The sequence below is a fragment of the Coffea arabica genome, chromosome 7e (genome assembly GCF_036785885.1).
Source record: "Coffea arabica cultivar ET-39 chromosome 7e, Coffea Arabica ET-39 HiFi, whole genome shotgun sequence".
Classification (NCBI taxonomy): Eukaryota; Viridiplantae; Streptophyta; class Magnoliopsida; order Gentianales; family Rubiaceae; genus Coffea; species Coffea arabica.
Window position 1 is genome coordinate 14318203 of NC_092323.1, and position 26008 is coordinate 14344210.

At 35.6% G+C, this 26008-nt stretch overlaps 4 protein-coding genes and 1 long non-coding RNA gene across 8 annotated transcripts; 4 read left to right on the forward strand and 1 right to left on the reverse strand.

Annotated features, from left to right (window-relative positions):
* Positions 1 to 4: 4 nt before the first annotated feature.
* On the forward strand, positions 5 to 11124 carry LOC113702211 (uncharacterized). 4 transcript variants are annotated; one of them, XR_011818429.1, is made up of 6 exons: positions 5 to 404; positions 2649 to 2683; positions 2767 to 8555; positions 8655 to 9318; positions 9643 to 10183; positions 10255 to 11124. XR_011818429.1 is itself a non-coding variant. In XM_027223283.2 (3 exons), exons 2-3 carry the CDS (start codon positions 8331 to 8333, stop codon positions 9312 to 9314), a joined length of 885 nt encoding a protein of 294 aa, XP_027079084.2. In that variant the 5' UTR covers positions 7 to 404; positions 2767 to 8330; the 3' UTR covers positions 9315 to 9487. The 4 variants fall into 4 exon arrangements, 1 of the variants encoding a protein (XP_027079084.2); XR_011818430.1 differs by lacking the exon at positions 2649 to 2683 and having other exon boundaries at positions 2767 to 2858; positions 3094 to 8555; XR_011818428.1 differs by lacking the exon at positions 2649 to 2683 and having other exon boundaries at positions 9637 to 10183.
* On the reverse strand, positions 4931 to 6192 carry LOC140011240 (uncharacterized). The gene is made up of 2 exons (XM_072060005.1): positions 4994 to 6192; positions 4931 to 4949 (listed from the first exon to the last, which is right to left on the reverse strand). The coding sequence occupies exons 1-2, from the start codon at positions 6190 to 6192 to the stop codon at positions 4931 to 4933; spliced, it is 1218 nt and encodes a 405-aa protein (XP_071916106.1).
* On the forward strand, positions 10297 to 10908 carry LOC140011241 (uncharacterized). The gene has a single exon (XM_072060006.1). It carries the CDS (start codon positions 10297 to 10299, stop codon positions 10906 to 10908), a length of 612 nt encoding a protein of 203 aa, XP_071916107.1.
* Positions 11125 to 12736: 1612 nt separating the features above from the next.
* LOC140011023 (uncharacterized) lies at positions 12737 to 17612 on the forward strand. Its single transcript, XR_011818251.1, has 6 exons — positions 12737 to 13162; positions 13523 to 13629; positions 14212 to 14275; positions 15028 to 15528; positions 16332 to 16434; positions 17263 to 17612. It is a non-coding gene; the product is annotated as an uncharacterized lncRNA (long non-coding RNA).
* A 6425-nt stretch (positions 17613 to 24037) lies between these two features.
* On the forward strand, positions 24038 to 25019 carry LOC113700396 (nuclear transcription factor Y subunit B-3-like). The gene has a single exon (XM_027220833.2). It carries the CDS (start codon positions 24108 to 24110, stop codon positions 24771 to 24773), a length of 666 nt encoding a protein of 221 aa, XP_027076634.1. The 5' UTR covers positions 24038 to 24107; the 3' UTR covers positions 24774 to 25019.
* The last annotated feature ends 989 nt before the right edge of the window (positions 25020 to 26008 follow it).

Genomic DNA, 26008 nt, shown 5'->3' on the forward strand with positions numbered 1-26008 from the left:
ACAACTTTTGCGATAGGAACCCAAAAAACTCACAAAAACTCACGGGTTCCCTTGTTAAACTTTTAGCAAAACGACGTCGTTTTGCCTCTTTTCTTTTGAAACCCCAAAATCCAATTTTTTCTTACACGATACTTCGACTGTTCGTCGTTTGTTCCACTCACAGAAGCGGTGCCCTATACAGTAATTTACCCGGCTCACCTGAGCAATTCGGCCAAGTGTGGAGGTGATCGGAGCAAAGAGAAGCGGCGGCAAACAACTGCAGCTCTGTGTTGCACAGTAGACGCGCTTGATTGGTGCTGGACGAAGGTTCGGCGAAGCTAATTCATCCCCTCCCCCACGCTCCTCCTCCTCCGACAAACAGCTGTGCCAGTCCGTTTAGGGAAGACTGCTGTGCTTCCATTTAGGTAAGTTCCCTTCAGCCAATAGCTTTGAATTGAGGTACCCACGCTTCCATTTTTTTTACTGAAATCGCAGCATTCTAGTCAATATTTTTTGGATGCTTTTGTTGATTACTCCCTGTATATGGCGTACTGATCTCTTGGATTCTTTATGATTTTGGTATTAAATAAGCAGCCATTTTGAGAAAGGCTGTTGAGTTAATTGCCCTCTGTTGATTTATTATACTTGGTGTCAATTTCGGACAAAGTTGAAAGCTCTGTGTTGATTAATTTGGGTAATGTGTTAATTAATTCTTTAAGATTGGTCTGTTAGAATTAATTTGGGTGCTGAGTTGATTAAAGGTTTTTCACAAAAAGATTGCTCTGTGTTGCTCTGTAATGCGCTGTGTTGCTCTGGGCCAATGTTGCAAAAAGATCCTGTTCTTGGTAGGAAGATGAAACCAATTGAATAGGTGTTGTTTGTTATCTTGTGTAATAGATGTCATTACATGAATGCCACTGTAGGTAAGAGATTAATGAGAAAATTCAGAGCAATTTCTTAAGTAAGTCAGGAATCTGTTGAATAATTTTGATGCTAGCTTATGCAGTTCTATGTAGTGCAACAAATGATTCGAGGAATCAGAAAATTGTAAGACAATCTCCAATACTTTTCGTAGTTCCTTATTGTCTCCCTTTTCCTTTCTTGTTTGCCGCTAAGGTTGTTACTTTGAAATATGCCTAATTTTGCTGTACAAGTACTGATAATATAGCCATTCTGACAGAGTAGAGTGTAAATGTCAAATCCAATTTCCATCAATTGACCACTAATTACACGAATGCCTTTCCCTGCTTGGTATGACTGACTGATTGCAACGAATTTGTTCCACCAAAGAGCTTGCTTCTTCAAGTTCTGTTTTTTGAGTAAGTTCAAATGTATTTTGGGTGCATTGACCGTTAAAATTCATACTGAAGGTGTAAATTAAAAACTGAACGATGTAGTAGGGAAGCATAATTACCTCTGTATGTCATTTTCGTTAAGTATTGATGAATTCAGATGTGCATACTCAACTTTTCCAGGCTCGGCAATCTTTCTTTATTCAAACTGTTCTGAATCTCTAGGCCGATTGTCACAAAGAAAACTGGCAGCTCTCGGTCATATTTGACATTTGAGTTCTTTCAATCTGATTCTTTGTTGTTTGTAGAATTCTAGGCAATGTGCTTTTTACCACATTGATTAAATAATTAATTACAGAGCAATCATTGTAAGACATTGCTCTGTGTTGATTAATTCTTTTTACAACAATATATTTAAATCTTTAATGCAATCTTTTTTGAATTAATTCTTTTTAGCACATTGCTCTGTGTTGATTATAAGAGTTTTTTCTGGTCATTGGATGGACCATTTTTGAGGAATATGTAACGCAAAAAAGGAAAAAGGAAATCTGGTATTTTAATTAAGAATATCTGTTGGTTTGAAGTGGTTCAATGGCCATTTTTTTACTGTAAGAGCATTTTCTATAGCTGCCATCCATTTCTAGCTTTGGGAACGAGTCATATGATGCTGCATTTAATTAAAAGAAACTGATTTCTAGAGCAAGTTGGTTGAATTTGAAATCATATTCCTCTTATTTTTATGTTTAAGTTCTGGAAAAATTTGATTTTCTCCTCCCTTAACGTGGTGATGATTGGCATTCAAATTCACATAAAAAAAAAACTTTTGGATTTTAAGTTCGAATTTGAACATTGCCCTTCCTGATCGAAAAACTGCTTATGTGGATCGTAGCTATTGATTTTAATGCCAAAGTATAAGCTGGGAAAAATACAGAGTTGTTACAAGGGCAGTGTAACTTGTCGGAGGTGAAATAGGTGAAATAGGGCTAGAGTTGTTACAAGGGCAATGTAACTTGTCGGAGTTGTTTAAGAAGGTGTTAAAACTCTGAATTCATGTATTCTTTTGACTGCAAATAGCTATCTGGTTATGAACCAGTCATTCGAAGGAGCACACAAAAAATTTTTCACCTAAATTGTGTACTTATTGAGGCTTTGGTTTAATTAATCCATGAGTAGTAGTAATATTTTTCATGCCTTCATTTGATTTAGGTGAAATAGGGGGTTAGCGGAATTAGTGCAAATTCTATTGTTTGCTTTTTAATATTTTGAATGTCGAATTTCATTTCTTTCTTGCACGTATTTTTCTGTTCTATTATAGAGGTAGATAATTTTGCTGAATTCCAAAATTTGAGATATAGGTATACATTCTTTTGTTAACAGGTTTATGCCGCCACGCACTAGATCTATTTCTAGAGGTTTGTTTTGGGGGTAGAATTTTTTTTCTTTGCATGTTGGACTGTTAAGAATTGTAAGGGCTAATATTCACTTTTGCTCACAGTCGGAAAACTCATACTTGCTGGTTCTGTTAGCACTGCTTGGTCTGAGTATGGAGAGAACGACTTACAGCTTTGCATCACCAATTACTTCAAGGTATTATTGAATTCGTCTCTTTTTCCAACCCCGTCACTAATATATTGAATTAACTATTTTGTATGCCCTTGATTTTCATGGCTGCCCTGGTTGTTCATTGGTATTATTTGCACGTGATTCATCTGTATTACTTCAATATTGCTCTATATTGGAAGTGGGGCTATAGATGCCATTCAATTTCTGTTTAGCATCTTTAATAGTCAATTTTCGCTAATCTTATTTGTCCTATATAAAGCGTAAAAAACCAATGGCTGGTAAGGTTGGTTCATCAAGGTAAGGTCGAGCCCAATTTCCAATGGAGCGAGAGCTTGAATTTGTGGAGTACTTGGTTGAGTTATTAATTATGCTAAAAAGTCTATTTTTCATATATTTCATTGATCTATTTATACAAGTAACTAGGTTAAATGGTCAGCCATGTACAGCTGTATATAGTCTGTAATTACAGACTATATACAGCTGTATTCTTAGACTAATTACAGCAGCTATCTTAGACTAATTACATAGCTGTATTCTTAGACTAATTTCAGCAGCTATCTTAGACTAATTACATAGTTGTATTCTTAGACTAATTACAGCTAATTCCTACCAACTCTCCCCCTCAAGTTGGGGCATAGATATCACAAATGCCCAACTTGGATAGAGATGCATTGAATAAGTTACTAGTAACAGCATGAGTCATAATATCAGCCAACTGATCTGAACTTCTAGTATAGGGAATTTCAATTGTCCCTGAATCAAGATTATCTTTGATGTAGCTCCTATCAATTTCAACATGCTTTGTCCGATCATGTTGAACAGGATTATTTGCAATCTTAATGGCTGCCATATTATCACAAAATAATACCATAGGACCTTTTGGACCAAACCCAATCTCCTTTAAGAGAATTTTCAGCCAAGAGAGTTCTGTGATAGCATGATGCATAGCTCGATATTCAGCCTCTGCACTAGATAATGAAACCACGTTCTGTTTTTTACTTTTCCAAGACACCAAGTTGCCTCCAACAAAAGCCAAATATCCAGAAGTTGATTTTCTATCTAACTTGCTACCAGCAAAATCAGAGTCTGTATATCCAACAACATCAAAATGTTCGTGTTTGGAGAATAAGACACCTTTTCCTGGAGCTGATTTCAAGTAAGCCAAGATTCGATTAACAGCATTCATGTGTTGATCACTTGGATTGTGCATAAACTGGCTAATAACACTGACTGCATATGCTAAATCTGGCCTGGTATGAGTTAAATAGATTAGTCTACCCACGATCCTTTGATATCTTTCCTTGTTTGTTGGAATCTGATCAGAAAAGAAGGCTAGGCCATGATTCACTTCAATCGGAGTATCTATCGGCTCACACGCAGACATACCAGTTTCAGCTAGGAGTTCCAATGTATACTTCCTTTGGGAAAGGAAGAGTCCTTGCTTAGACCGTGATACTTCAATGCCAAGAAAATATTTAAGAGTCCCCAAATCTTTAATCTCAAATTCTTTGGCCAAGTAGCTTCGAAGGTTCTCTATTTCTTCTTTGTTATTACCTGTTACAATCATATCATCAACATAGACAAGAAGTATGGTAATATCATTGTAGTTACGTTTATAGAACAGCGTGTGATCTGCTGAAGCTTGCTTGAATCCATACTCCTCCATGGCATGACTCAATCTTCCAAACCATGCCCTTGGTGATTGTTTTAATCCATACAATGCCTTTTTCAGTCTGCATACCTTTCCTTCTTCTAGTGTAAACCCTTGAGGAGGATCCATGAAAACTTCCTCAGTCAACTCACCATGAAGAAAGGCATTCTTCACATCAAATTGTCGTAGAGGCCAGTCTAAATTAACTGCAAGTGACAATATGGCTCGAACAGTGTTCATCTTGGCAACCGGTGCAAATGTCTCTTGATAGTCAATACCATAGGTTTGAGTGTAGCCTTTTGCAACCAGTCTAGCTTTGTATCTTTCAACTGCCCCATCAGACTTGTGTTTGACATTGAATACCCATTTACACCCTACGGTCTTCTTTCCCATTGGTAACTCAACCATTTCCCAAGTAGAATTCTTTTGGAGAGCCATCACAAAGCTAGACTGGTTGCAAAAGGCTACACTCAAACCTATGGTATTGACTATCAAGAGACATTTGCACCCTACGGTCTTCTTTCCCATTGGTAACTCAACCATTTCCCAAGTAGAATTCTTTTGGAGAGCCATCATTTCTTCTACCATTGCATTTTTCCACTTAGGATCATCAAGGGCTTCCTGAAAATGACTAGGAACATATACAGAAGACAACTGAAGAGCAAATGTCAAGTTAGCCTTAGACAAACGGTGATAGGATATAAAATCAGAAATTGGATAAGAAACATTGGAAGCTTTTGAAAAACCAAGTCTATCAGGTTCTTTTCGTTCACGAAGAGGATATCTTCTATTCTGATCAATATTAGGATATGAGTCGAGACTTTCAGAAGAAGTACATACCTTAGTGTCAATCTTGGAAGATTCATTCGATAGCATGGTAGTATCAACAAGGGAGGTACTATCATTAAGGGAGGTACAAGAATCAGGAGGCATAACAGTGGTATCTTTTGTTCTCCTAGAATATCCTTTCCCAAAGAGATGAGCGGGTCTCTCACTATTAGTTTCAATTTTATTTTCCTGACCATCATCTAAAACTAAGGATTCCCCGTTTTCCTTTGCATTCTCTATACCTGAGATCCAAATCCTTTTTTCTCCTAGCCATTGTTCTTCCTCTTCTCTACTTTTAATCTCCCCCTGAAGAGGAACCGTAGACATATGTCCAGAAAAATAAGACTCATTTTCACAAAATTGAACATCCATAGACACATAGTAGGTTCTTGTAGGAGGATGAAAACATTTATATCTCTTTTGTGAATTAGAATAGCCAAGGAAAACACATTTGATAGCACGAGGATCAAGTTTATCTCTATGATGAGAATGAACATGAACATAGCATACACAACCAAAAACCTTTGGACAAATATTAAGAGCAGAAGGAATAGAATGAAATTTAGATAACATTCTCAAAGGGGTTTGGAAATCAATAACCTTAGCAGGCATTCGATTAATGAGGAAAACAGCAGCCATAATAGCTTCAGCCCAAAAATGTTTTGGAACATGCATAGTAAAACATAAGGCTCGTGCTACTTCAAGAAAGTGACGATTTTTCCGTTCTGCTGTGCCATTCTGCTGGGGTGTGTAAACACAAGTGGTTTGATGAAGAATGCCATGTTGTATCATAAAATCAGCAAGAGATCGATTCACAAATTCACGACCATTATCAGAATGAAAAACCTTAATTTTAGTGTTGAATTGAGTAAGAATCATGTTATAAAACTGAGGAATAATATGACAAACATCACTCTTAGATTTCATCAAATATACCCAACTGACTCTAGTACAGTCATCAATAAAAGATACAAAATATTTATGTCCTGAAGTAGAAGTAGTTGAGAAAGGACCCCACACATCAGTATAAACACATGAAAAAGGAGTGACACTTTTATTAAAACTAACTTTGAAAGGAACACGATGGTTTTTTGCATAAACACATTGTTCACATCTTAAGCTAGAAGTTGAAATATTGGAAAATAACTTAGGAAACATATGCTCTAAATAAGAAAAAGATGGATGTCCTAGTCGACGATGCCACAGGATTATTCTTTCTATTTCTAATGTCCCACTTTTTGTTTGAAGACCTCGAGCAGATATTGTTATGCCTTGATTGTCTTCCTAGTAATATAAACCATCCCTCTCCTTACCAATGCCAATCGTCATCTTCGTAAGATTGTCCTGAAAAACACAATGAGTAGAGTGAAAAATGACAGAACAGTTAAGATGCTTTGTTATTTTACTAATGGAGAGGAGATTATTTGAGAGTTTAGGTGCAAGTAAAACAGAGGACATAGAAAACTTTGGTGAAAGAGACACATTTCCAGCGGCTATGATTGGTGTAAAATTTCCATTAGCAACCTGTACAGACTTCACAGGTGGAGATGTAAGAGAGTCAATGATAGAAGAGTTACTAGTCATATGATCAGTAGCCCCTGAATCAATAATCCAAGTGCTAGGATGAGCAGAAATAACGGACAAACCAAAAATACCTTCTTGAGAAGATGCCCGAGACACATGGGAAGCAGAAGATGGAGTAGTGTCTATGGCAGCAACGTTTTGAGCAACAGTATTATGAGCAAATTTTTTATTTTTCCTCTCAGCTTGCTTAAGTTTATACCATTCTGGATAGCCATGCTTCTTCCAACAAACATCAATTGTATGTGTATTCTTATTGCAGTAGGTGCAAAATCGAGACTGAGAAGCTATAGAATTTCCATTAATGGTAATAGGAGTGCTCTTTTGAATAGTTAGAGCTGAAGCCTCAAAGTGTGATTCTGCTCCCATGGCAACTTGTCTTTGTAGTTCTCGACGAACCATGGAGTAGACTTCTTCTAATCTTGGTAAAGGAGAAGTACTTAGAACACGGCTGCGAACTTGATCTAACTTATTATCAAGCCCAGCAAGAAAAATATAAACTCGATCTTCGGCAATACGATTTCTATATTTTTCCATATCAGCAGCACATGTCATGTCATTGGGCCGTCGATAATCGAGCTCCATAAAGGTTGAGTTTAATTCGTTGTAATATTCTGCTAGAGGCCGACCATCTTGTTGTAAATGAAAAGTCTTCTTCATTAGCTCATAAACTTCAGAGGAATCTGATACATCAAGGTAACTTCTTTTTACAGCATCCCAAACTTCCTTTGATGTGCCGCATTGTACAAAGTGAGATATCAGATTATCACTCATTGAATTAATGAGCCAAGATTTGACAAGAGAATCTTCAGCTTCCCATTCATCATAACTTGAATCATCTACTGCTGGTGCAGCTTTTTTTCCATTAATATAGCCCATTTTTTTCCTTCCAGCAATATGCATCTCCAAAATCTTGGACCAAACTCGATAATTAGTGCCATCCAATTTAATGTAGATGGAAGAAGAAGCATCTTGTATGGTTAGAGTGGAGAGATTCTTGCTGTTAGGAGATTCAACATCAGGTTTGGTTGACATATTGTGATGTGATTAGTGTTTTAGAGAAGAAATTTCAGTAGTGTGGGCTATTGAAAGAATGGCTGGAATCTTCAGAGAAGAGGAGAGCAAGGAAAAAACCCCAATGCTCTGATACCAAGTTATTAATTATGCTAAAAAGTCTATTTTTCATATATTTCATTGATCTATTTATACAAGTAACTAGGTTAAATGGTCAGCCATGTACAGCTGTATATAGTCTGTAATTACAGACTATATACAGCTGTATTCTTAGACTAATTACAGCAGCTATCTTAGACTAATTACATAGCTGTATTCTTAGACTAATTTCAGCAGCTATCTTAGACTAATTACATAGTTGTATTCTTAGACTAATTACAGCTAATTCCTACCAACTGGTTGAATTTAAACGGGCTAATAGAATGAATAAGGGTAATTTAAAGAGTGAGGTGTTCCCGGCAATTGTTGATAAATTTGCCAAAAAAGGATGCCACTTTGATCCAGTTCAAATCAAGGCGAAGTATTATGCATTACGCCATTTGACTCAAGAATACAATCGCATGCGATTGAGGGTGACTGGGGCCGGATGGGATTCCCTCCTTCAGACTGTAACCATGGACGAAAGCAAATGGCAAGCTGTGATTAAGGTACTCCAATTAATTTTTTCTTTTGCATTACATAAGCTTATACAGTGTAAAAACTATTTTTTACCGTCCTTTATGTTAATTTTGGTATTAAATGTGTAGGAGAATCCATCTTTTGAGACTTACCACAACAAAGATTGCCATGTCTTCTACATATTGTCGGAGGTGTTTGACAAAATGGATGCCCAAGGCCAATATGCTAGGGACTCAAACCAACCATCAGTTGACATCAATGACGAGATAAGAGCGAGGCAAAGTCAAGCATATGACAATATGGGTGGCCAGGGTACGGAGCACGTGGACCTGACTAATGATATGACGCCTCCTATGCAGTCAATTGGGAAATCGGATGCCAAACATTCGAAAGGCAAAGGCAAAGGGAAAAGGAAGACTCCAGAATCTTCATCCGCCAAAGACAGCGACCTCCCGCCCGGTCTAAGTCGCACCTCGTACAATAATGCACTATCTTGGATGGATGTGACCTTTGCTGCCGATCGGACCATGTCCCAGAGCGTAGATGCCCCATCTCCCCCACCTGCTGCTACTCCAGCTCCTCCTCCTACGATTTACGTGGATGATGACCTGTACTCTGTGGCAAAGGCAGATGCAGCCTTAAACACAATAGAAGGCTTGCCAGATCGGGTAACTGTCAAAGCAGCTGTTAAGTTGGCTGATTCCGCTGACCATCGGAGGATGTTTTTGAGTCAAAAGAGTGAGGCTTGGAAGCGGTTATATGCACTGACGATTGGGGGAGCGAAATAGATGAGTAAGACCTGCATGTGCCTAGGGGTTAAGCACCAGTTGGAAGGCTTTGTTTGCATGTTTAAATGACATTTGATTTGTGTTTGTGATTGATGGATGCTGGTTTTCCTTGTTGGGAAACGAATTTGCACTTTGGTTGTTTCATTATGTAGTTTGGATCATTTTAAGACTTACCATAATGTTTCTCCATTTCAAGTATTTGACTTTTCGAGTTGGCGAATAATAAATAGGAGTTCTACTTTAATATAAGAGTTGTTTCACTAATTCACATATTCCTAGCCATTTCTGACTTATTTGTGCTTATGTATCACTTTTTTTCAAGGTGCAGGTGTTTTGCCCAAACAGAGCATAAATGGCTAGGGCTCCGCCAAATTTTGGAGTGAATTTAGATGACCCAGATGATGCAAGACAAGCCGCAACTGCTGTGTTAATACTATCGTGGCACTTTCAAACACATCAGGTTTCAAGGACAAGGCAGTTAGTCCATACATGCCCTTTCACAGGTCGGTGTTGGGTTGACGATCTATTGGGGGGAAAGTGCATTAGGATGCTTAACAACATGCGCATGAATGTGCCCACATTTATTCAACTATGCCGGATATTACGTGAAGGAAGATACATTACTGAGGGCCCCTGTGATAGTGACTTTAGAGGAAGGAGTACCAATTGCTCTATATGGCGTGAGCCATGATTTGACACAAAAAGTGCTAGGTGAGCGATTTCAGCATTCCATTGAGACCATTCATCGACACGTGCGCCGCCTGTGCCAGTCCTTATTCCGATTAGCACCTATTGCACTCCGACATAGGAACACCGATACTACTCATCCTCGGATTCGGAATAATAGACGATTTTATCCCTAGTTTAAGGTACGCGCCTGCATCTTAAAACTAATAAGTTTCGAAATGCAAATTTAATTTACCATAGATTCAATATGTAGGATTGCATTGGGGTTATTGATGGAACACATGTCTCGGCAAGTATGCCAAGAGAGGAACAGAATGCCTGTCGTAACAGAAAGGGCATGCTTTCACAAAATGTTTTAGCCGCATGTGACCACGATATGAGGTTCGTTTATGTCAGAGCTGGTTGGGAAGGTAGTGTCCATGATAGTCGTGTCTTATTGGATGCTATTTCCAATCCGGATGCAGTATTTTCAGTACCACCGGTTGGAAAATATTATGCAGTTGATGCAGCGTACAGGCACATGCCAGGATTCATGGCCCCTTTCAAGAGTGGTCCAGGAGGAAGATCACAGACTACACAGAAAGGATTCTTTAATCGCCGCCATTCTTTGGTTCGGAATATAATAGAGAGGACGTTTGGGGTATGGAAAATGAGGTTCAAAATTTTGGATGATCCTATGAAAAACTATCCTATTGAGGCACAGAGGAACATTGTAGTGGCGTGCAGTGTACTGCACAATTTTATAAGGGAGATGCAGCCATACGACGTCTACTTACCAGATGAAGTTAATATGGATGGCAGAGGTACCGAGGGAGTTCAAATGCCACAATTCCACGTCACTCCAGAAGCACTCCATGATTGGAAGGAATTACAAAATGCAACGGCTGATCACATGTACCTTCACTGAAATGAGTAGTATATAGTCCTCCAGGTCCTAGTTTTTTCATGCTGTCTACTTGATTCCCACGTAGCCCGTACTAGTTTCAGTTGTATAATATGATATTTTTTTTTAATATTTGAGATGAATATTTGGTCATGTAGCAATTGAAGCCTTCTAGTCATGTACTTGTTTACCGGATTCCTTTCCACTTGTATGAATGTAATATTTTCACAACTTCTCCAATTATTTGCATACAGGTTTTGAGATTCCATATTACTATGAAATATACGAAAATCTCCATGTTTACCTATTTAGACACAAGGTAGTTGAAAAAGTCATAATAATTTTGCTACAGTAGCATGGAGGACAATTTTTGGCTACAGGAATAAAAAAATGGCTAGTGAGAATTTTTTTTTTTAAGTTAAAGAAAAAAAAAATTTTTAGTTTAAAAAATTGCTACAGTAAAGTTTTTAAAAAACTTATACAGTAAGTTTTTCTACAACTTCTACAGTGATCTATAGTAAAGTTTTAAACAAACTTCCAAAAAACTTAGGTTCCAAACGAGCCTTTGTTTTGCCCCCCATTTTCTAAATCGGGATCCGTTTTCTTAATCTGTCTTTTGGTTTAGGTTTAATTACATTATAATCCCTCAAAATACACATGTATCCCACCTTTTCCAATCACATTTTTTCATGCCAAGGTACACATAATTCAAAGCAACAAGTTACTATTATGTCCCCCCTGCGCGGAGCTCAAACGGTTTCCGTAGTCTACTCTTTAGGAGCAGGTCTCAGGTTCGTCTCTCGGGAGCTACCGTGCTGTGATCCTTGGAGCGGGCTTTCACAGCTTGAAAGTAGTCTGCCTTGCTCAGGTAATTCTGTCCAAATCAGGATACCTCCCAGTTGAAAAAAAAAAGTTACTATTATGCTTTCAATTAATCATTTCTTGATGTGGCAAAAGAAAAGTAAAATATTTTATTTGGATTGTATGTTTTCATAAAAAATATTTTTAAAATACTTTTTTATTGTAATATACTCTCTTGAAACATTTCTCAAATGCTCTTTTATTTCACATAATCATATTATTATAATAATTTAGCAATCGAAACAAGCTTAAACAGACTTTTCACTTCATTTGCAAATTGCAGTTTTTCCTTATTCTGGTGAACGAGGTATTTGTCTTTCCAATTCTTATTAATTTTATGCATGTGGTATCACATATGCTCTCAATTTTCATCTTTACATAACTAGTGTATGTAAGATGATGAAATAAAAGTGAATTTGAGGGTGCATTTTGTAAGCATGTTGGCTTAAGCCAGCTTTATTACTAGGAAAAAAGAAGAATTGTGTTTGGGTGGTCCATGATAAGATAAACTTCATAAATGTTCTTTCTTTTTTTGAATATGGTTGAGTTTGAATAGAGAGACTGGACTAAAGATTTGAAATCATTTCAAATGCCTCTAATCATTTACATTATTTAGAAGATATTTAGATTTGTAAATTATCAATTATTTTATTATTTAAAATATATTTTAATAGTTGGCATATTACAAGTCCAAATGTCAATTAAGCGATCCAAACAATTGAAGCGATTTAAATAAATTTCAAATCTTTCGTCAAATTCCTCGATTCAAATAAAGGCAAGCGAATCGCTATCATTCATGAATGGTATTCTTGGGATTTCGTTAAGGTGCCCCTTCATTCATTTTTTTGTTGTGTACATTAATTTCAAGAGGTTAGAATCTTGTAAGTGTAAAGTTGCACAAGATGCTTTAATGATGTTGCGTTTAAGAGGTTAGAATCTTATATATGTAAAGTTGTACAAGATGCTTTAATGAAGTTACGTTTACGCTGTCTTTAACCATATAGATAAAGAAGGAAAGGCCCCTGCCACCTAGGATGGTCGTCCGCCCATGTGGCAATTGGAGATTGGCTGGAGGTGATATGGCACTTGGTTGTCCTTCCTCTTGTATTTGTTTGAGGGCTTTCCCCCGATAAACCAAACGACGTCGTCTGTTCCTTCTTTTTTCCTCTGTCTTTCAAACGTAGCAGCATCAATCAATGTCAAAAGCTCTTGAAGACTGGTTCCTATACAAAACTCCATTTTATCCTCTAGGCAAAACTCTATTTTTTCCATGAGACCCAGAAGTCTCCCCTCAATTTCCGGCATTTGATTGTACTTGGGAGAGATTGTAATCTCGATTGGAGGGTCCAGATTTTTTTCTTCTTCTGAGGAGTGGGTGCTTAGAATTTGATAGGCGATGGGCTCGAGATAGAAAATGGTTGGTAATCTTCTTCGCCTTCCACTCCCGGTTCTCTCTCTTGTTCTTCTTCATCTTCCTCCCTCCCTCGAGTCTCTTTATGGGTCTCTTTTTTTGTTTGGCTACTCACAAGTTTTATTTTCTCCCCTTCATTTTCCCTTTTTTTAATGCATGGTTTCTTCCCTTTTTGTTGCCGTGACTTTCCTGTAATTTTTTTTGGGGTAACTCAAAAAATCTTCAACAGCCTCTAAGAAGAGGAAATATAAGGGTTTTGTGTTGAAGTTTTTCTTTTGGGTTCCATTTGGTTTGTTTCTCATCATTTCATCCTATGCTGGTTTCTTTTTGCTCATACTTGCTTGCTGTGTTTGCTGGTGATTTCAGACCCCAACAGCTTGAGAATGGGAGAGTTCTGCAGCGATTTCTCGAAAAATGCTAGGCTCAGGGATATGGTTGACGAAGAAGATGATGAAAAAGAGAGATTGAAGAAGGTCTGAAATTCTAGGGCTTGTAGCGGCCAAAACTTGATAGGCATGTGGATTCCTAAAGCACCTGATAATTTTTTCCCCACAATTCGGGAAAATTTTATACTATGATGGCTCTAAAAATACAGAGTTTTCAATCTGAATCTATCAATTTTTTGTGCTCGCCCAGATTCTTCTCTCTCTCTCTCTCTCTCTCTGTATGTATGGGTCTCTGTTGGTAATCAGTTTTTCCATCGCTGCCTTCTGGACCTGGTGATGAGATCTTCTCTGAAGGTTCTTTTTTTATTTTTATTTGTTTTGATAATTTTTCCTTTTGTTGATATTTCTTTAATTTTTTATTAGTTATATTTTAATTTTTTTTGTGGTTCGATTTTTAAATCTTAAATTTTGGTGCTCTTTTTTTTTTTTTTTTTTTTTATCTGAAGCAAAAAATTTGTGCTAATTTTAGGGGTTCTATGGTGAGGTTTTAGGTTATATTCTTCGGGATTTAATTTTTGTGAGGCATTATGTTCCAGCCTTTTGTATGTAATAGTAAGTGAATATTTGACCGTCTCCTTCTACTAATATCTATTTCATTGCCATTTGTAGTCTAAACATCATCTTGCATTTTTCCCTTGCAGAAGAGGTTATCCTCGATTTTGTTACATTACAGGTATTTTGCTCTCTTTTTTTGTAATAACTTTTTTTCCCTTGAATTGTTGATTTATTTATGATTATAACCTATTAGGTGTAAGGTTCAATAGTGGTTATCATGGATTAGTTGACCTTCAAAATATTAGGTTGTGGCATGTTTCCTTAAACCTTTGAAACATGAAAGTTGATATAACGTTACTAGAATTTGCGGTCATTTGAACATTTATGGATGTCTAGCTTTTTGTGTCTTTCATATACAAGATTGCTTCTTTTCTTCCCTTTTCTGATTCTAAATCCCTGTAATAATACAATGATAGCCCAACTGTTTGCTACATTTACTTATTTCTTGATATGTTGTCCCTGGACCAACTGTTTGCTACATTTATATATTTTTCAACTTCTTGATGCATTTCTGCCAAGAAAAAGTAAGTTTAAACCGAATTGCTCTTTCATTTGTTGGTTTTAGAGGTTTGTCATGCTTTATGCTGATAAAGATTGAAAGATTGTTATGATTTTCTTCGGTGCATCTGGAAGATGCTTAGGCATTGTCTCACAACGATGAAATAGGATTGTATCTTTCTGCTTCTAGCATATGTAGCAATGATTCCTCAATATGAAACTGAAAAATAAGTGTTGAAACCAGTTTTATGCACTGTCTCACTGTTGTGAAATAGGATTGCGTCTTTCTGCTTCTAGCATATGTAGCTGTGAATCCTCAACACATAATTGAAACATTAGTTGAAATTAGTTTTATGCTGTTGTGGATTTCAGAGTTTTATTGGCCATTCACAAAATGGGACGAATTCTCTGGAGAGACGTGTCGATGGTCTAGAGAAAGCTCTTGATATGATATGCAATGCTCTGGCAATATCAACAGGAAAGATTGCAGACACTGATGCTACAGGAAATACATGCTGCCTGGTGCAGAATTCTTGAGTCCTAAGTTCTGGAGGAAAAGTGAAGCACAAAATTTCAGTTGAAAGATTTCTTTTTCAAACCAATACCAGTCACTTAATTATATGCCGAACAAATATGTAAATTCTGAATCATCAAAACTGGAGAGTCCAATAGAGAAGCATCAAATAGGGAGTGTTCCTGGTGTGGACTTCATGGGAGATGCTCAAGCAGGCTCTAGGGAAACTCCGGATTCCTACTCAAAAAGAAGGTTAAATAGGTTACTCAAAGATGCTGATGCGGTAAAAAGTTGCTATAATGGTGGCCTTGATATAGCATCACATGCTACTTGTGTACGAAAGGAGACTTAAATAGCTGGTAATTGGCATTTGTTATTCAGTTTCTGCTCCATGCTTTGAAACATTTCATTTGCTCTTTCTTGTTTTCTGCCTGAATAATGCTTTCTGCATTGCAGTTGTTAGTGCATAGAGCTTTGTCCTTTTATGAAAACCCAAAAACTCCAGATGTCCATCTAATATTGGATACGTATTTTAGTTTTTCTGAATAGGTCATGAGGAACATGGAAAAGTCACCACAGGTTCCACATTCAGATGAGCGATTGTCCATCAGATAATCTCTTTTTTTAAGCTCTCAAAAGTTTCTTCTGTTTTTTTTCCATGCTTTACCCTTGCATTGGAACTTGTGGTTATTTCCTCAGGTGAAATGGTTTAACACTTTTTTTTCCATATTCTTAGAAAGTTTCGTGTTCCTTTTGATATTGCCAGCAACTCTTTACAGTTCAGAAATTCAAAGTAAAAGGGCGTGGATTGATTGTTTCTCTTAAATTATTTTAGTTACCTGGTAATGATTTTGTCATTTTTTTGTCTTTTTGCAGCCAGCTATTTTATACTGTTTTGGACAACATTTTATGGCCATGTGGGTGAAATTCCATTTGGGGCCTTCTTTCTTGGATTTGGATCAATATATTTTTAATGTAAATAGAATAGATATCAAAAGTTTGATTAAACAAGTAGTAGCAAAAAACTCAGTAATTCATGTAATTTTTGTGAATATTAAATAGGAGCAGCCCTGAAACAAAATTTAAGACCAATTTTTAAGACAAGTATTTTTTATTGTCTTTCACTTTGATTGACCACATTGATTGACACTATTGGCTTCAGGTATGTCTTCATTTTTTCTGGTATTTTTTGGTGATTTTTCCTTGGGCTGACATTGGCAAGAAAAGCAGCTATGCGAAAGAAGAAGAATGAACAGCAACTGATGGTAGGTTTTTTTTTAAACTATTTCCTATTTTTTCTTGCATAGATGTTTGTTGCTGTCGTGGCTCATGAATGGCATTGTTTTGGGTTCTCTGAGTTTTTTGGAATTATAGAAATAAAGCACTTTTCATCTTTGTTTGTACAATCTCTGTTTCTTAGGTCTCAAAAGTGTTTTTTTTTGCTTTTCTCTGTTTTATCTTCTGCTGCAATTTTTTTTGGTGAATATGTGGTGAACTGTGATAGAAATAAAGCATTTAGAATTATAGAAATAATGCTCTTTTTATGCAGCGAAAGCGAACTGTGATAGTTTGACAAATGGAAAGAATGAAATTAGGCTCTTTTCTCAGTATTTTTATTTTGTTTTGGTTTAGCTCACATGTTTTAAAATTGATTATTTTGCACCTTCCGGTATATTATCAGATGTAAGTCAATCCTTCAGAAAGACAAGGATTGGTGGCTTCATGTTATCTTGGTGTTTTTGTCACATTTTTAGAAAAGCTTTTTTTTTTTAAAAATGATTCGCATTTAGAAAAGACATCTCATCTATTTTCGCAGACCTTTTCTTACCCTTTTTCTAATTATTGTATAAAATTTAAATCATGGTTCTTTATCTTAATTATTGCTAGAAACTTAGTTTGACCAGCTTTGTTGCGTCTAACTTGCATGGAAGAATGCTCATGTGCTACATCAAACCTTTCTGTCCCAAGTTTAGGGCACTTATAGAATTTGCCTTCTCTATAATGAATTCTCACATTTGGTTGAAATTTTCGGCATTGACAATGCGAACTTCAATAGCCTTAATATTCAGAACTGATAATAATAAAGAATGCAGGGTATGCAATCAATATAGAGACGTCCAAGGAGCTTTACAGACACTTGAAATCATTCCTTGTTAATCCTCTCCCACCGTTTAACAAACAAATAAATGGCAGCAGCCGCAAGAATGATCGAGAGAATACTGCAAATAAGATTGGTAGATATCGATACAGCTTAGCCTATTCCTCTTTGAGTAGTTATTGGAGCCTTGAAGGCTGATTTTGTTCCAATCTTGACACTAAGTTCTTTCGTCCTTTTTATATTTTTAGCAAATTGGATTATGTACTTTGAATGTAATTTATATTCTATAATGTGTTTCCTAAGTCATGGTATTTAATAAACATTTGGGAAGACCATTTTAACTCCTGTATTAATTATTATTTCGACCTAAAACCAAGTTCTTGACATAGATGATTTGCAATCATAGTTTACTTAGTATTGTATAATTTATTTCAAGCACAATTTACATTGCTGCTAAATAATCCTGGGCACAGCGCAATATTGGGCATCAACACCGTGCATTTGCACGGTGATCACCTCCTAGTTGTTATCTAACATATAACAAAAATCTTCAATTCGTCGGCCGTACGTGCTCAAGATCAAATCAATGTTACTAAAACTTATTCAAAAGGTCACCATTAACTGCATTTGGTCCTAATTTTGGGCAAAGAATCCTTTGCTTTAATGAAGAATTGAAAACCCAAGTCTCTAGTTAAGCAATATTTCTTAAAAAGGAGAGAACAAATACTAAAAGGGGCAATATTCTTGTTAATTAAAAGGTGTTTACTCCTAGATCGTTCCATGAATACTGTGATCCTGTTGGCCTTCTGTGAAAGAAGGTTTAATGAATTAATGGTACAAGGAATACTCGTTTACAATGGGTGAAAGTTTTAGGTGATGTGATGTAATTAACTCTCATTTGTGTGAGAACTTTTTTCATTACTTTTCTTTTGTTTTTGCTTGAAAATGAGATATCTATTTTATATAATTTGATTATGTAGACATAGTTATACACCTTACACATGCATGCATGTGATCAGGGAAAAATCAACTTATAAAGATATTTATTTAATCGTTATAATTTAATTTATTTTTTTTAGGAATTATAAGTGAAAAAATTCGAATTCAAAACTTTCCATTTAAAAAAAAACACACAGACACACACGCAGAGTCAACATGAGTACGTCGTACATTTCAAATCATCGAAACAAAGAAAACCCTACTTTACCCATTTTTTTGTGTATTGTTTGCATAGAAAAAACATGATAAAACAGTCGACATAATTTTTGCCAAATTCATGACACAGATAATAAAGATCTATGTTTGACTCCAAATGAACGGCAACCAAATAATACAATCACAAATTTGATGACAACACAAAGGTTAGGTTACCTAGCAGCAACAAAGAAAATTTGAAACTACTTCAACATTATGGTAATATAATAAGTTTGATGTTATTATGCATAAAATATGACAGTAGTCAAGAAACCTCAAAAAGGCAAACTTTGGATTTAGGCTAAAATTGAAAGGCACACAGGAAAAGTCGCATGCAGTTAAACAAGTAAAAACAAACATCCAACACATTCATATATGTTTGTCCAAGGGGGAAAGAGTGCGAGCATAAGCATATTTTGCCTCCCAAGGTACTTTTACATGCATGGCATATAATTGTTGATCAAATTAAATGTTTTAGATGCAATCTAAATTTCTCTAGCACAAATTACTTTTTTCTTAGTTATACATTGTATGTGGATTATGGGAATAGCTAGGGTAAATTCTTCTTACTTTGAAATGTTGCACAACTATAAGTTTTCAATGCATGATTTGCGACAAAAAAAAAAAAAAAAAGATTGACGCACACTATAAGTTTTCAATGTTGCACAACTACACTGTAACTAATGATTGACGCACACTTTTGTAATTGCGACAAAAAAAGAAAGTTAAAACTTTTTCTATACTAATTTTATTGTTTTTAATTTGGATCAATCTTTCTTACACTGACAATGTATACACTATCAGCGTTAGATGAATGACAATTATGCAAAATTTAAATTTGAATTCAATTTTTGCACATATGTCATGAATCTAATGGTGATAGTATATTTATTGTCAGTGTATATAAGATTTACTCTTTTAATTTTAGATTCTCAGAGATTAGGATAATGAGTAGATGATTTTAAAAAATAGATAAAGAGCAAATATAGATTGTAGCTATTTCCGTAGTAGCCAATATTCATGGATAGCAAGGGATAGGATTTAGAGTTTTCAAAATTTTCAAAGAATTTGTTTTTTCAAAAAAAGAGACACTACAAACCATTGACTATTGTCCCCTCTGCTATAGAGCCAGACATCTAGAGCCTTGAATAGAAAGTTTTAAAAGCTATATAACTAGTTACAATTAACAAGTGTCCCTAATTTATTCTAGAAGACAGGCCAACAAGTGCTTAAATTTTGATGCCTCTCAACACTATAATAGAATTGTGTCCTAAATTTAAGTGTAGTAAAGCTGGACATTGGTATGAGATCATTCTGTACATCTACAGCAAGAACTGGTATGGAATAAAACATAAACATCAATAATAAATAGGTTCAAGGAAAGAATATTAGATCACTTCCATGAAAATTTTCTTTTTATACCAAAATAAATAAATACATACATAAAATAAAAAATATACGGGCGAGGTGTAATATGGACATAATAATTTTGGTTGATCAAGATGAGAAAACTAGCTCTTTTTTTTTTCCCCTTTTTCACATATATCTACCTTAAAAGTGATGATACACATAATATGGACTAAATCTAATGCTTTAGTTACACAAAATATAAATATATAAACTACCCATATGTATCACATATTCACATAAATGTATTATAAATAATGCTTCCCAATACTGTAGGCATTTTATTAAGAAAAAAAAGGTATATTTGGATGTGTTTACTAGTTAGCTTCTTGGTAACAATCTGCTGCCATGCCATAATGGTCTGGGAACTAGGAAGCAGCCAGACAAGAAAACTAATCATGAGAAGACAAATGTATGACATGGGGAGCTTTTAACTTTTTTTTAAGACTTTGTAGATTATGTTTTATAGTCATTGTTTAGTCATTACGTACAGAAAAATCTGTCTTGATACTTCCAATAATACGAAGTATTATATGATTAAAGATGAAGAGTCTGACATGATTTCGTAGTATATATGTCATGCAGACTTTGTTTTAACCACTTCATAGACATTTGGAAGTTACATATAGTTTATCTCCATGTCTTTATTCCTTTTTTCTTTTCAGGTCATAAAAATATTAAATTCTTGTTTTCAATTCAACTTAGGTCACCAATCTTGTAGGTGGTTTCCCATCCTTCACCAATATTACAATAAATGAGTCTAAAAATTGTAAGATTATGATCATGTCTCCTAGAAGGTGATCAAAATTAGAATCAGCATGTGAACAATTAAACTAATTACCTAACTATAGTTTTGACCAAAAGGTTTCATAAATATCAAGGTCTAAACATTTTGTCAGCAAGCTGAGTGACATCTTCTTTATATATATAGAGTGAAAATCAGCCATTTGGCACATTTTAACTGTGCAAGCCTAGCTTGAGGGATGACCTATCTGCTAGTTGAATTTTTGGAGTGAGCTCAGCGTATAAATCTTAGATTAAAATAAGTACAATAGGGTTCGAAATTTATTACAAGAGTTTACAAATTCAATCATTTAAATGTGGAAGTTGATGGATGCATGCGCCTAATTACGCATGGTTGATGATTTAAGGCCGATTCTTTTTTTTTTCCCCTTTTCTTTTCTATTTTTCTACTCAGTTTTGCATAAACTAATTAAGGGATAGCTTAGAAAAAAGGGTAGGTGGAATAATGGTACTGTGACTGAGTTTTGATTCTTCGTAAGAATGACTATTTGGAGCCTACATCAGAATTAAATTGTACTAGTTAGGCAACATGTCTCGTTAGATTGTCGAGAAGATCTTGATTTAACAGTTAAAATTGAGGGTTTAGAAATTAAAGGTCTTAAATTCTAATTAAAAGTCTCGTTGAATTATCCGTCTGTGCAAAGATAGCTGGTAGATTGATGTTGTTCTCCATTAAAAGAGGGAAAAAAATGGAATTCTTGGTAGCTGATTCTTCACTCTAGGTGGAGAAAATGTATGTTAGTTTCTTTTGATCATTGTGAGAAAAGCATCCAAATTCAAAATAATTGGAAAACTATTGAAGTTGAAAAATAACACCTTTTACTTCCAAATCTAGATCTAATTAATATCGAGCTAATTACAAGCATTTCAATCCAAACAAGTGCCATGCATGGGACGGCAATTTTGCTGAGATAGCACATTAACAGATAGTATAAAAACAAGCTAAAAGAAGAGTGGGAGCTGGGAAGACATATATCTTCATGGGTCTGAACCAGTGGATTTCCTTTTTGTGATAATGATATGATGTATTCGAACATTCAATTTAGCCTTGAGATAAATTAAAATTCACATTGCAAGTTTGGCAATGGATGGTAATGATTAGCATATGTACACAAAAATAGGGTTTTGCTTCATCTTAATAGTTAACACCACTAAAATTTACAAGACTCCTATCTATTAAAATTATGTCTAACAATCTAAAGGAGGATGATTTGTTCATTAAAGAAGTATAGTTGGGATTTATTAATTTCTTTAAAATTTAATATGTAGCCAGCAAAAGTAATAGTTTCCTTATCATTCTTTTTGAAGTCGGATGAGACATGTAGAATCTAAAGAGACACAACAAATAACAATTAAAGAAGAAATGAAGCATATATGCTTGTCCAGTTGTCCCACTCCATTTGTTGTTGCTTTTTTCAGCCGTAGTAGATACCTCTTGTTATTGGCATGAAACTGAAAGCAAAACCTACAATGCTTTGTGCACCAAGATATATATATATATATATATATATATGTATGTGCCTAGCTATTTTAACTAAGGGAATTGATCCAAACACGTAAAAGGCAACCACCATTTTCATTTTTGGGAAAGAAAAAAGAATAATTGAATGTAGTGAATCTTGAAATGAAAATTGAAAAACTTCCATGTTTTTGCTTTGCACCGTTAAATATTGTTGAAACTTGAAAGATCAATTGTAATTGGAGACAAGAAGATCAAACAAATTCTTGACACATCTTATAGGGGAACCATCCATGTCCTTTCCAAACATCATTTCCCATCTAGGGTAAGGCAATTTCCCATGCATGGGAAAATCTCTACCATTAATTCTAAACTCAGTTATATTGTGTTCATGCATGCACATGCACTTGCTTTAACTTTCTTCATCGAACTTTTGGTCATCTGCTTTGAATGTGTGGACTGCATCTAATGCGATCTACGCCAAGAAATATTACTGGACAGTCAAAATATACCATAAGCTGCAGCATCGGATAGCAATGAACAATGTGGGAGACTATATTCTGTTGAAAATTCTGAAGTTGGAAGAACTTTTTGGACCACTACTCTACTGCTCTAGGAAGAAAAAGATTCATGTTCTGCAGCAAAGAAAGTGTACGGCACCAGCACTTCGAAATCTGCATCTTGTACTCTAGATATCATGCCAAAGAAGCATCAAGCCTGCTAAAAAAAACCCAAGTTGGAGACTAGTTAAAGAGTAAATTGATAGAGAAACTCAGGTGTAATGAGACATGAATGAAGCTATTAATAGTCGATTATTGTCTCTTTAATTGATTGAGAAATTATTGCAACGAGACATGATCTACACATATATAGGAGTTAGGACCATGTATCTAGTTTCATTGTCCTAATAACTCCTATGATTTGTAAGTCTTCGAGCTCATGTATCTAGCCAGATAAGCTTTAGCTAGTGATTGGAAGGCCTTACAACTGACTGAAAAGACAAGCTATATATAATTCAATGACTACTGCGTGTAACAATCTACCACGTACTGACATTAATTAAAGAATTCCAGATGAATATTTTCCTTTTCTTTTCTTTTTCCTTTCTGGTTTTAGCTGAGGAATAAATCCTCTCGAGAAAGGATGGGGCATGGAATTCTGAAAAGAAAATGAAAATAAAATAGGAGTTTTGGGGCTGTGTAGGATTTGGTGGTTGAAATTGCTATGCAACCACATGTTCATGGCTTGATGCTTTATATCTCAGATAACAATTGCTTATAAATGTACACCTTGTAAACATAAGTGTACATCAAATCCTTATCAATTTAACGATATTTGCTGTAAACAAAGGCCAGGACAGATCAGGCTAGTTAGCTTGTCAGTTGGTGAACATTTTATCCTTCAATTGACCAAAAAGGTGGTTGTACAGGACTCTAGTACAATGCCAATCTGATATCAGCCTTTAGCTTGTGGAGTATCTGATGGATTCACTTGTTTAACAAGTGGAAAATATTGAGGGAGCCTGCAAAAGCAAAACAAACTAATACTACATAATTTAAACCAAATAAATCTCTTCAAATGTTATAAAACCATCATGTATGTAGTTATTAATTAATGTGGCCGTTTGACCTCAGGAAGATGTTGAATAATTTCTCAGAACCAGCTATTTGCTGCCGATATTCAATTGGAGACATCAGCTAAAATTTGAATAGGAATTTCTTCTGCTACAAGATTCTAGACTTCCCTTCTTCCTTTGCATGATTTCTTTAATTATCAGGTGATATTTTCATTTGTTTTCTCTGTCAACATCAGACCGCCTTTCCACTACTTTCTATTGTTCCCTTATGCCTTCTTTGGTTAGCTTAAAACCCCCCCTCACCCCATCCCTCGTTTCATAACATTCCGCAAGCCCAAAAAACTCTTCCAAAAGTTTAAACCTTTCTTCCACAACTTCTCTGCATTGCCTATACTCAATCATGACCGGGAAAAAGAGCCAAAACAGCCCAGTGGGAAGTCCATTATCGGGTAATGTCTCCGATTTCTCATCTAAGGAGCAAGACCGCTTTCTTCCGATAGCAAATGTTAGCCGGATCATGAAGAAATCACTCCCTGCAAACGCAAAAATATCAAAAGAAGCCAAGGAAACCGTCCAAGAATGTGTATCTGAGTTCATTAGCTTCATCACGGGCGAAGCGTCGGATAAATGTCAAAGGGAAAAGAGGAAGACCATCAATGGTGATGATCTTTTGTGGGCTATGACGACATTAGGGTTTGAGAATTATGTCAGTCCATTGAAGGTTTATCTCAACAAATATAGGGAAAATGAAGGTGACAAAAGTTCCATGGTCAGAGAAGAGGATCAGCTTCCACCTATTAGTCCTAATAAAACCAGTAGTGGCCATGGTGAAGTGTCTAGAGGTAATGATCCCATATCAGCAAGGCCTAATTTTCAGACTCTTTCCAATGCTTATTATTCACTTGATTCAAAGGTGGCCTCAAAAGGCCATGGAGATCCAGGAAGGATGATTGGCTATGGTGAGAATTTGATGGCCGGTGCCTACAATATTGGCAAAATCCATGAAATTGAGGGAAGTGGTAATAGGGTCATCACCACTAATCTTCATCATGGGATTGAGTGGTAGACTTGGGAATATATATATAAGATACCACATATATATATAGTATTAATAATTTGTAACTTTTTTGTATGGACTTCAATTTTCTTAGCTTTTTGTTAACATGACTATAATGAAGCATTTTGACTAGAATGCAATTTGGAGGACTATCATGTTTTCCATGTATATTAGGCTAAAATACCTGTGTTTCTTGCTTCAAGACGACTGTCTTGGTGACTATATCATATTACTAGTAATGGGATTTTCATTTCACGGTTATGGAGTAACTACTTTGGCAGCTACAAAAGGGATAATTCCTTGAGGGATTATTTACAATTAGCCCCTTGAATGTGGGGTTATTTGCACTTTGCCTCACTTAATGTATACAATAGGCACTTTACACATTAAATATATATATATATATATATATTATATGCATTAGGAGTGACAGTGGGGTGCATCGTAGATCTAATTGAGGGGTAGGGAGGGGCCGCCGCCGCCGCCGCCGCACCAAGATTTGAAAAATTCTTTCATAGTCTTTGAAACTAATTAAATTTTCACTTATATCCTAATAGAAATAAGATTTTGTCCCTCTAAAATTTTGTACATCCTTCAACACCCCCTTAAAAGCTAACATTTTCCATGTAAATATTAGTCTTTACTCCTCAAAAGTTTTAAAATACATAAGGAGACCTTCTTAAATGTACAGTTTTACTAATTTTGTTCCCTCAAACCTTAATCTCTAGTTTCGCCAATGATAAGACAGGCATCCATTCCCGCATTCCTATTGCGCTGCCGCTACCCCGGTGCTTGCTTCCCTTCCCAATCCTGCTCACCCTTTTTTTTGTCCTATTGTGTTTCTTTGGGAAATTTTTACAAATGAGCTTAAGCATGTAAAAGTCAAGATTTTCATACAAATTAATTCAAAGTTTTTCATGAATTTAATTAAGGAACACTTAAATTAATTTATATATTATAATACATTTTTTTGTAGCACTACATATTATGTGTGTTTATATTGAGGTGGGACTAATAGACAAGGAAAGCAGCCGGATTGCTCTCCGGTCCCTTACCCCCCTATGTTTTGAAACTCGGACCAAGTAATGACTCAATAGAACTCAGAGGTTAATGGATTCAATTGGTTAGACTCAAGGTCGAACTGAATAACATTATAATGATGTCATAAATATATTTTTAATTATATATAAAATAAAAATATAGAATAAATATATACTCATAGTGATTTCAACCTTTCTCTAGCT